The sequence below is a fragment of the Watersipora subatra genome, chromosome 7 (assembly GCF_963576615.1).
Source record: "Watersipora subatra chromosome 7, tzWatSuba1.1, whole genome shotgun sequence".
NCBI lineage: Eukaryota > Metazoa > Bryozoa > Gymnolaemata > Cheilostomatida > Watersiporidae > Watersipora > Watersipora subatra.
In genome coordinates, this window is record NC_088714.1 from 44434721 (window position 1) to 44447408 (window position 12688).

The following is a 12688-nucleotide window of genomic DNA, read 5'->3' on the forward strand; positions in this document are numbered from 1 at the left end:
GTTATTTATGGCCCATTTAGTTCCCATATCGATTGCGAGACCCCGGCGGTAATCTTGCGCAGCAAAGCGCTTGCGACTCTGGCTTGGCGACTTCTGTTCACATAAAGCTGCATTGCTAATAACCGCATAAAAATGTTCGCTTGCCGTGCCATTTCGACAATGATGACCTTCACCTGTACAGTGCATTTTGGGAAGGTTTTGCCTGCGGCTCTTCGCGAAATTTGAACAGCGCTAAACTCTTGCGTTGACCACCGGCAACTACCGGCGGTACCCGACGTGTAGGTTCACATTTTACCGCTGATAGCCTGCGGTGCTGTTGCCGGTGCTTTGCGATGTATATGGGAACCAGGCTTTACCTAACATCTTATGCAGAGCATTGACTGTAACAAAATTAAATTAGGCTTGTTAATGGTTGAAAAGATCTGTCAATCATGGATAGTTTGTATTGCTTATAATTATAATAGTGAATCCTGAATTTTATGGTTGCGTAAAAGCTGTTAGTACTTTTGATCTCAATGGCTAAAACATGCTGGTCATGGACCTTTCCACAATACCTACTGCATATACATGTAGAAGATCTAAGGGGCTGAAAATATTTAGGGCCTATTTCTTGGACATCTCTATCAGATTCCTCAATGTCTTTCCTGGCGAAGGCGATGTTTTTAGAAACAAATTATCGGACTTTTCCATCTGATTTTATGTGATTTTGGATATCGCAACTCAGCTCACAAAATTACACAATATTTCAATGATTTTTACTGTTTGATGGTGAAAATCATTAAAATGCTACTAAACTGCTCGGAATAGAAAAGTTAACCATCAGATGAACAAGCGTCAAATTGATAACTTTATTTTTATTGAGTTAGAAAAATACCGCAATAGCAATATTTATTCAATGTGACTTTGCAATTAATTAAGGTATTTTTTGTAATAATAACAAACATATGTTACTTGTTACTAAATAGATTAACTCATTAGAAATAAGAGATTCTCAGCTCTACTGTGATAGCAAATATATGACTGGCGTGTTATTTCTAATGGTACTAAGAAAATTTCACTTATGTTTTTTCAAAATAAGCGCTGGTATGATGAAATTGGCAATGACTTAGTCATACTAGACTAAACTCGTCAGTAGATTTATTTTATAACTAGCTATTATGGCATATTTTCAACAGGTGCCAGTGGAATAAATATATTTGACCAGTTTCAATAATGATTTCGTTCACTTACATAGAGTTTGTGTTATCATCATCGACTGTTTGTTCAAACTGCTGTTGTTCAGTCAGGACTTACAATGCATATCAGCTATCTCCACTGTTTCTACTATCTCCATTATCCTTTACTCTGTGTGACAGTTGTAGCTTTTTTTAATATCTTGCTTGATGTTTGTTTCCACGTGATCTGAAGGGCTCTCCGTAACATTTTTAAAGGGCGCTTGTGCTCGCTCATTACTTGCTCATTACTCGCTGTACCAGTGCTTCCCTAGGTAGGCGCATAGTTTTATCTCGGTGATTTTTTTTGCTCCATGATCTTTGTTTGGTCGTACTGTACAAATTAGCAAAACTGGTTTTTCTTGGCTACCGAACATCAATCTTAGTCTTTGTCTGTGAAAGCTGTCCATATATTTTGATGTACAGTGGAACCTCTGTTGTCGAACACAATCCGTTCCAGAAGGTTGGTCGAAAACCGAGTTGTTTGAGATACAAAGCAAGTTTTCCCATTAGAATTAATGTATGTAAGTTGTAATCCGTTCCAAATCGATTTAATAACTTCGGTAAAGTTTTTTTTAGACCATAAACTGTACTGTATACTGTATACTATAAATAAAAATGGGCAGATATAGATCGTGTTCAACTTAAATAAAAGATTTTCTATCTATGGGGATGAAAAAAGAAAACAAAAAGTAAACATTTCATATGCTTTGCTCTTAAAGCATCGAAAACATTAAAGGTTACGATACAATACCAAAAATCGCAGAAATTGATAATGAAACAGCAAAAAAATGCAACAGATCAGTTACATAAAAAATCGTGTGAAAAAGAAAATAGAAACAGCAATGGCACGTTTACTTCACATCTTTGAAGAAGAATCCTCCTCCAAAACAATTTAGGGTAACTCGACTGGAGGAGTTGTGTCCCTAGACAATCTCTTTGGTAGAGGCGACGTCCTCCAGATGGCTCCTTTTTGTAAAGAATTAATGACGCTAAACTTCTGCCGTTTTTAAGAACCTTCCGAAAGTGGCTCATAACAACGCTGTTAAACGTATAAACATGCTGTTTCCGGAGCTGTTCCGAACGTTTAATTCAAATGCGCATGATCCGGTTTGGTCGATAACTGAATTTATGGTCAAGATCCGAGATTAACAAATCTCAAATTTTTTGGTCGAAAACCGAGTTGGTCGAAAACCGAAGCGTTCGAGAACCGAGGTTCCACTGTAGTCTTGGTGACAGTCCATGTCTCGCTACTGTATAGAAAATGATGCCGTAAAAGCTCTTATTTTGTGGTCTTCTACTCCCTTCTATTATGGTAAGTTTTAGCCAATGAAGTCAATTTCCTACAAGCAGGTATGAAATTTAATAACATTTTGTGTAAAAACTGGTTCCTACCCAAGAATTGCATGTTTCACAAATGCTCTGGAATTCTCTGTAAGGGAACATTATGCAGATACATGTATGTACTTGAAATTATTTGTCCAGAATATAGTTTGCCTATGTTTGTTGACTTATTCTCAACAGCTGTGCTTATTGGTTGAAGCTGGTTGAGTACACAAGTTTATCACTGTTGTTAAGGGGTTAGCATTGCCATCATAACTAAATTACATAAACGAACTGATGTCTATGAACCCTGTCTGAAAATCAGATAGAAACAATCAGCAGTAATAAATTTACAAAACTATCAAGTTTTCTTACTCTGTAGTCTAAGTTTATACAGGAATAATGGTAAAACTCATTTCTCTTTGACCTTTGCTAATATTTCTTGGGTTCAAGGCTGCTGACCAGTTTAAAATTACTCTACAAACCAATTATTTCGGATTAAATGTATTTTTTTGCTTTTTTTTGCAAAACATGTAGACTTCTGGCGATCCTCTCGTAAGGCAGCTTTAAAAGGTTGCTTTCAATTGATCAAACATTAGCTAGAATTGACAAGCATTTAATTGGTTTTTCCTTTGAAATATTGCATGTCATATACCTACATAGCATGGCGTACTTGCTTTTTCAAAGAATCTGGTAAATAATTTTTGAGCTGCTGTTGATCTCGTTACAAAATCATCTTCCTCGAACACCCAGATGAAAGAAGCTTACAGCCACTTGAAATATTTATATATATACAATATACATATACGTATATTATATATAATACAATTTAACATATAATTTATATTTATTATCGTTAGAAACACAAGTTTCGTAAAAAAAGACAATAAAGAAGAAGCACTCGATACGCTATGTGTAGAGTGAATTACAGTATAACATAAATTATAGAGAGTACTTAGCTGTTAGTCATTCACTACCAATTCGTTTCAAGTAGTTACAGTCTTCAGGTGACAACTATACATATCACTACGACCACCTCTGCTACGAATTATCCTCACATTTCTTGTTAGCAGTTTATTTAGTTTTGTCTTTATTTTGTCACATTCTATTTCCAATTTTGCATCACGAATAATATGAGCTTGTCATAATTGCAGGTCAACCTCTACTAACTGTGTTGGTTAAGACAAGAGTGGAGGACAAGTTCAACCGAGACTTGCTGCGAAGAACCTGGGTAACAGATTTGCTATCAAATGGTCTACAGTACAGTTTTCTGATCGGTTAGTACTGAGTTAATACTTTTCATATATCGATCTTTTAATAGAAAGACAACTCCGGCAAGGCTCTGGTTTGGCAAATGCATGGACAGTTGTGGCTCAGCATGGTCGCATTAGCTAATGAAATCTTTGCTGTGTGTGTGTGTGTGTGTGTGTGTGTGTGAAAATCTTTAGCGAGAAATGAGTACTACAAAGGCTCTTTTGGCTATATATTGGAGGATTTTAGTTTCCCATTTTAAACAAATGTGATGGATATGAAAATATAAAATACAGTAATACTTCAACTTACGAGTGCTCTAACGTACGAGAAACTTGAGATACGAGCCAGCTTTTAAGCAAGTTTTAGCACTAGCATACGAGCAATGTTTGAGATACGAGCACGTGAGTCAGTTGCAAAGTATGCCGGAGGTGTTTTATGAGAACAGCATCACTCTGTATTTTTCAACTACTCAGGTTATACTTTTGTACCGTGTTTTCTGTGCGCAATTTTCAGTGCAGAACTATGTGAATTAAAAGTACGGCGCGTAGACCGAAAGTTTGCCAGTAAAATGAAAGATAATGGAAAGAAAAAGCAAATGATAACAATTGATATTAAACGGAAAATTATTGTAAAATATGCGAAATGTGTATGCGTGATTGATCTAGCTCAGCAATATGACAGAAATACATCTACAATTATCAAACCGAAGGGTTATTTTCAGGGCATTTAGTTTGCAAAAGGACTAACCATAATGCGTTTCTAAACGACGCAGCGATCTTTACGACCGCTGATGGAGAGACTGCTCAGGCATTGGAAAACATAAAAGATAAACAATTGGCTGGTGACAGCGTAACTGAAACGATGTTTCAATAAAGGCGAAAAGGCCTATGTGAAAAGGCCGGTGCTATCTATAAAAATAGACTTTCGGACAAGTTGGCTAGTGGTCGTTCATTAACTCTTTGTGACGACACCAGTGTTCGTTCTAATCGCAACACGTTGAAAGAGCGACAAAGGCAAACGTCCTTAGATAGGTTTATCTTAAAACGGCCGGCTAGTCGTGAAAGCGAAAACAAAGGAAAAAAGCTAACCAGCGAGAAACTTCCAATTATGAACGCCGAAGAAATTTTAATTACGAAAAATGAAAGTTTGCTTTTAGGTTTGCTTTTAAGTTTGTTTTTTAAGACTTGGATAAAATCCAAATTTATCAAATTCAACTGTTTTAATGCAGAATAACACTTACAATGTATATCTCCCTCCCTGGCAAATGCTAGCGTTAGCTGCTACTGTATGTATTTAATTTTACCTTTTTAATTAATCACATTTCCTTGCATTGTTTTTTATTTGTTGCTTTTTGAAAGCATGTGGTAAGTTAGGTCAATAACCAACATGTCTTTTCTGTTACAATATCTTGTTTTGAGTGTTTTATTTGCATTTTTTAGAGTATAGAAACCAATTAATATATATTTAATTGTTCTATATATAAATAAATTGCACCAACATGCGAGTAAATTGACATACGAGCTCAGTCTCGGAACGCATTAAGCTCGTAAGTCGAAGTATGACTGTAGATTGAAGAATAAATTCAGAATTGCCGCTTCAGTTCCAATGGCAGCAAAGATAATGTTGAAGATTCAACATATTTGCATTGCAATTTGCTCAATTCATTGAATGAACTGAATTGAACAAATTTAATCGAATGAATTGAAATGAACTTGAATGAATTGCAGTGAACTGAATTGAACAAATTGAATCAAATGAATTGAAATGAATGAATTGCAATGCATTGAATTGAATGAATTGCAATGCACCGAATTCGTTTGATGCTAATCAGGCTTTTTGATTGAACACCAGCTGCTGATGGATAAAGTAACAGTACTTGCAAAATAGTGAACTTCATTAAAATGAACTGTCTGGTCCTTTTCAATGTAGCCAGGTTGTATTATAAATATATACAGATAACAATTGAAAGTTGTAATCAGTCACTGAAATATTAGTAATTGGAAAGCTTTGATAAGAATAATAATAGTGTGAATTTGTGACAGGGGAGTGTAAAGAGAAAAGCTGCCAGACAGCACTTGAGGCTGAAGTGGCTGAACATGGGGACTTGTTGCAAGGAGGTTTTGTAGACAGCTACCTTAACAACACCCTCAAGTTCACAGTTGGCTTGAAGTACATGGCTTATCGTTGCAACGCGTCACGATACACTCTCATCATAGATGGAGACTATAGCCTCAACGTGAACAGGTGCGAGCGTGTGGCAGCGCTTTGTCTGGTGCAAAAACCATTTCTCAGGAATTCCGTAAAGTCAACAGTTGACCTCTATATTGACCTTATTCGTTGCTGTAAAGGTATTTTTACCATTGTGCTGAAGAGATAAAAGAAATTTTAGCAGTAATTAGTGCAAATAAGCAAAAACTAAATTGCAGTTGCTAGCTATTTAAAAGATAGAAGCTCTGATAAAATGCTGTTTTCATGCACTAGGTGGATGATGTACTTGTATGTTTATAGCTAATGACTTTGCTGGTTCCATAAACCACAGTGGGAGAAAGTTTACAATTTCCTAATGCTGTTAGCATGAAAAAGGTGTGCGCTCAGTCAGTTTTACACTTTATATGCCTCCTGCGTATCGACCCTTGACGAATAAACCGATGCTCTGCTAGCTGCATATGTACATAAATTAGTTTGTACATCTCTTATAGTTGTGGATGGGTGTTAACCAAATCCATTCTAGAGCAGTCGCTACGTATGCCCATGTCTTTACTCGTCCTGATTAAATTTACCAAGCAAAGTATTTGTATTTTTGAACATTTGATAAAAAGGTAAAACCATCATGTGGAGGATTTTTATAAAAGTAGCAAGCTCTTCATAATAAATTACGTCTTGAAGCAGAATGTTTACTATTATAAACGGCGTGTCTGTCTGTCCGAAGTCATGGCTGAAGGTTTGAAAAAGAAATTACAGTACACTGGATTCAGTCTCGTCACTTTCAGCACAGCAGCACAACCATTCGCACCACCACCTAGTAGTATTGTGAAATAATTATATCTATAGCTATTACACCTGACGATCTCCTTCCGCACATCGGACTGCCAGGGTTTTATTAAATAGACATTGGTGGGAGCATAATTTACCTAGTTCATCCGACACGAAGAGCTGACATTAGCTAAACACAAGAGAAGCAGCAAACAAACACGATACCCAAATGATAGCGTTATAGTTTGCTTTCCGAAAGAGTTTACCACACGCCTCCGTTCGGACAGTTTTGTGGAGGACTTATAATATAGTCATACCTCGACAACGTGAAAATTGAGAAATGAAGAGAATTTCAAACAATTTTTGCCTTGAGGTACTAGAGAAATTTGAGTACGAGCAAACGAGACGGGTTTTGATGCGGCTGCTAGATGGCCGAGTATGCGAGAGGCTGCTTTCAAGAACAGCACCGCTCAGTTCTTCTCATCGGATCCAAAAAGATTTGAAAAGGCTGGCTAAAAGTGAAGGTGGAAGCTAGTGTAAATATGAGACCAAAAGAGTTTATCACATGACACAGTTAAGCAGTTTTGTGGATAGTATATAGTATATAATAATATGGCTCTTAAAGATGTGGTTGCATCAAAAAATTCCATTTAATGAAATTAAGATCCATAAAAAGCTAAAACATCTGCTACAATTTGATGCCATTTTTGTCTTTGTAGACCAACCCTGTCCAGAGATATATGCGTTTGAATGAGGCCCTTTTTTAAAAAGCTCACGTTCCAGCGGGTGCATCTTTCGTGACGTCACAAGCAATATATTTGAACAGAAACCACGAGCGGTAAATATGAGGTCGCTTCCTTAGCCAATCATCAGGGCGAAATTTTTATATAGGCCGTAATAAATGTTATCACTCGTAAAATGTGTTGTCTGTGATCTCAAATTTAGGGATTTTACTTTATTATTAAATCGCACGGACATCGGTATTTACTAAATTAATTAGCATCGTTACTTTAATTAATTACTCGATCGACACGTTTTATTGGCGAACAACATACATGTAATTGTAAAATTGCTGTAAAGTTACTGCGAAGGTGACTCCGAGTTTTCTTGGCATCAGGTAGTTAAAGTTTTACGGAGGAAGATCGGAGAATGGAGGTAAATTTATCTTTTACTTTGAGTCTCCTATAGAGTTTCCGGTTGAGTTTACATTCAGATTATATTTCCCTGTTTGAGGCTAAAATGTAATTTCCTGCGCGTGCGAGATACGTATGTACAGTGAGTTCTTGACGGCTTCTTTTCAATCTTTAGCATCTAGCTATACAATGTCTTAGATTGATGAATATACTAAAGGTAATATTTTAGTACTCATTAATACATGTACTAATTAATAAAATTATAACTTTTGCTATCACTAATCATCGTTTTACATTTTTTTATCGGTTCACCTAGCTACATTCGCTTCAAACTTTCTGTGGCAGCTTTATTTAGTAAATTAGATTTATGATTTGACATTAGATGTTCACTTTTCACTTGTAGAAAGTGAAGAAAATCGATTGATCAATGCAAATCTTTAATTTCCAGAACCAAAGCTCCGAATCGTTGGCTTGGCGTACTTGTGCCTTTGTTAAACGTTTATTCGTTTTTAAAATTACACTCGCAATCTATTTAACTCCCAATTTGAAAGCTTTCATTGGATACGCTTTAGAATGACATACATGTATCTATGAATGACATATATTTATTGCATTTGTTTTACTGATTACAGAATGTTTATGTCGTCCCACCAGCCGAAGCAGCTTTGTCAGTGTGGAAACTGCCATAAAGGGGAAAGAGAGACTTGAATGTGTGCTGCATAAACCATGATGTTTTGTTTGAGTTTGTTGCAGTAGTTGAATTTGTCTTATTGTATCAGCTAAAACTATGTGAGTGGCCACGACTTGATGATTATTTTTAATAAAAGCTTTATGCCGAGATGAAAATATTTTTGCTGGTAAAAATTATATAATAAAATAATAATGTTGAAGATAATGCAAACATGATTTGCAGATTATTGTAGTGAATTGGATATGGTATATGGATGTCCGCAGAACTGGAGAATGTGAGTTCAAATTCAGTTTGCAACAGACTTTTCATCATTAAAACTCTATCCCTAAGTATAGGTATTCTTTCCAAAGACCCGATTTACTTACGGTAGTTAGAAACTAGTACTGTAGTCGGTGTAGGCAATGATATTCAGCCCCTCCCCAAGGATAAGCGACGGACATAAGGTGGGCGGGACTTATGGGAGGCTGTATATCGTTAGTATGGGTAGCGGCGGAACTGTGCTGATACAAAGACCTTATTCAACATACATGTAGTTAGATTGACAGAATTACCGTAGACCGGTAGAATTGGTAGTCGGTACCCAAATGTTTACACAACATTTGGAGAAAGTGAGTTGAACAAATTTTCAATTTTCGTTATTTAATGCCTTTGAAACATTGATAATAATGCATCTGTAGCTGGATTTAAAACTTTATTCTAGCCAACATGAGCAAATACAAAATAAGATATATACCGATAGAGCCGCGTAGAACTGGACTTTTATCGCAAATAGCCGATGTGAATACGAGAGATAGAGACAGGTTGTATAACGCGTGACATCATTTTGGGCAAGTCTGGGCACATTTTTGTGGCCTGAGCGTTTTTACGGCGATCAGATTTTTTCGGTTTTAATCTTCAAATATTTTGGCAATGCGATCGCGTAACACAACAAACAGCATATCAACTGATATAGAAAAAAATGCTTTCTTTTGAGATCAACTCAAATTTGATGCAACCACATCTTTAAAATGCATAAAAGGATTAGACAAAAACATGATAATGTAAATATAATATAATAGTTATTAGTAATAATGTTTTTAGTCTCTGATGCCTCGCTCAAGAAGGAAAATGACATATTAATTAATAACTAATAACAGTTAATACAAGCATAGAAATAGAATAGAAACAATGTTTTTGTACCAGCATCGCAAATCAATATTTTGAGTTCAGCTACAGAAACTTGTAGACCCTCAGTGTCAGTTACAGTGAATGCTGTCACAGGCAGGATTTCTTAACTAAACCTGCTTTAGAATGAGTTTGACAGCATTTTAGTTTCACCAGGTCTTGTTATGTGTTAAAAAGCATATCAAAGGTGTTGATATTGTAAAAACTTAGCTCAGCCAATCACAAATCAGCTATCTGCCTACAAAACTTTTTTATGCAGTACAAAGCAAAAATTTCACATAAATTCTGTATTATGTGGAATTTATGTTAATTGTTGACTTGCAACAAAATTCACATTACCGTTATTTGATATGAAAAGATTCGCCATGTCTTACTCTGTTGTGTTGTAGGTGCAAAATATGTGGAAAGGTGATCACAAGCTCTTAAAAGCTCAAAAACGAACAGAAAATCGCAGCCACACGAGACTGCCGTAGTTTGGATTCCTTTTCCAAAACGGCTCAAATGTGATGTAGTTGTGAGAGATGGTTTCTGTTTACACTTTCTTGCAACCTTATTCATCGAAATATTTTCACAAATATACTTCACACATTCAATAAAACTATGTCTATTGTTCTTACGCGTCTGTTTTATCGTCATTGTAATGCTGTCACTTTTAGCACTGATATCTTATAACTTACTGTAAAAAATCGTTAAACTTTTTAACCTTAGCTCGAAGGAGTACATATCATTATCTGATAATCATGATGAGCCTGTTGGTCCCCTGTGATAATCGAAAAGTGCTGCAAAAATTATTTGCGAAGCATTGGGTCACATGATCAGATTACGACTTGACGGTTGAATAATGCCGAAACAAAACTGTAAAGTAGCGAGCATCTATATTTGATACGGGGTCTTCGGTAAAACCCGAAGCGTTTGTCATAAACTACTACTACGATAAGTTTTATATTGAGCTTTTTATTGGACTTTCAATTCACGTGAGAACATACGTGACAAGACGATAACCAAATTTCGTGGTTACGTCATCGAAATAAAGAGATTCCAATCTACGGCGGCTTTTCGTTTTTGAGCTTTTAAGAGCTTGTAATCACATTTCCACATATTTGGCACTTACAAGACAACAGAGTAAGAAATGGTGAATCTTTTGATACCAAATAACTGTAAGGTGAATTTTGTTGCAAGTCAACCTTTAAAGTGGCGTCTACTGTATCTATCTTTACTCCTTTTTATTATAGGCTACTACAGCACTTGGAGTTATCATCGCTCCTTTTTATTATCAGCTAATACAGTACTTGGAGCTATCATCACTCCTTTTCATTATAGGCTACCACAGTACTTGGAGTTATCATCACCCCTTTTTATTATAGGCTACTACAGTACCTGAGAGATGCCAATTATCCTAAAGATTTATTAGCTGGAAGAGTCTGGTCAAGTTCTCGACCTTTCCGTAGCAAATATGACAAGCACTATATGAGCTATGAATTCTATCCATTTCGGTTGCTGCCTCCATTCATCGCTGCCGGGGCAACACTCATGTCTGTCGAGATTATAGAGCCAATGCTAATCATTGCAAAATTTACAAAGTCCGTCGACTTTGACGATGTCTTCTATGGTATGTCTTTTAGTTTACCCCCTACAACTGCCATAGAACATATCAAATAGTTGTTATGTCATATTTAGAGCAAAATAAGTAGGATGTGGTGGATGGGATCGCTGCATCGTCAGCTTATCTATTCTTGGCTTTTACATACAGTCGAACCATGCTTCTTCGGATTTTATTTCCCTGAGCAATGTTCGAGGTTTGAATGATTATCCAATGCGGCTGTGTCTGTCAAAAAAATGACAACTTTGACTGATAGGCGAGTCTTGCGGCAGACGACGCGAGCGATTTTCGCACATCAGTTCTCCGCCAGAATGTTGTACTGTAGTATTCGTTTGTTATTATTACTATTACAATATTATACTGTACTCTATTGTAGTATAATCATATTTTACTTCATCATGTTTGCTGTGTATGCACATTATGCCACATTGTAACCTAATATCATGTGTGTGAGACAATATGGACTGTTTAATGTATAGTAACTAGCAATGCTCAATTTTTAATGGCCGGACATCGCCCAGTCTGTACAGCGAACCCTCGCCATAAGATTTTAATTCATTCTAGTGTTGGCATCGTCAGACGAAAATGTTGTATTAAGGGGTATAGAAACCAGTAGTAGGCTAATTATCTACTGCAAACACCCCCTGGTAAAAATCATCAAAATTTCATATACGTACATATTAAAAATTTGTAACAAAATAATATGTTAACCTTATTAACTATAGTTACTTACAGTAACTTGGTGTGTTTAGTGGTTGTGATCTACAATAAAATGTAACATTACAATGTACTATGTGTAGTAAGTACCACAGGCGTTTTTCCTTTCGAGACAGACGTATAACATAAACTTTTGATATAACTTAAATGAGTTTAGCTTATTAAACACATACTTAAAGCTAAGTTTTAGTATGTATTTTTAACTATTTTACTGAGTTTCAACTTTTCCATCAGCTAAAATTTTATCACCTACCGGTTTCGGCTTCACAATAATTTATAACGGATAACGCCAACTGAGAGGGCTCAAGCATCGTATTTCTCTCATGCGTTGTGTGAAGAATTTCGGCGAGTAGCGTATCAGCAATATGTATTTCTTATTCTGACGTATTTATCACACCAACGACCAAATTTGAATTTTTGGTTAATTTTTTGTTGATATCGTATAGCGAAAAATATTTCGTATAGAGATGGCAAAGAAATCATCGTGTTCTGCATCGTAGGATGAAAAAATCGTATGACAGGGTCATCATAACTCGTGGGTGCACTGTATTAACTCAAAAAACAGGGTTTGACTGTACTTTACACACGGTTCCTTCATCGAAATCGGTAATTTGGTGACTTG

At 36.0% G+C, this 12688-nt stretch overlaps 1 protein-coding gene across 2 annotated transcripts in view; it reads left to right on the forward strand.

The window, feature by feature from the left end:
* Positions 1-12688, forward strand: part of LOC137399750 (beta-1,3-galactosyltransferase brn-like) — a 29420-nt gene that overhangs the window by 11662 nt on the left and 5070 nt on the right. For both annotated transcript variants that reach the window (XR_010979172.1, XM_068085967.1), the window contains exons 6-8: positions 3689-3811; positions 5831-6032; positions 11114-11358. Coding sequence is in view for 1 of the 2 variants with exons in the window: in XM_068085967.1 (XP_067942068.1) it covers positions 3689-3811; positions 5831-6032; positions 11114-11358 (570 nt within the window). In the remaining variant the exon portion in view is untranslated. The remainder of the gene's footprint in view (positions 1-3688; positions 3812-5830; positions 6033-11113; positions 11359-12688) is intronic.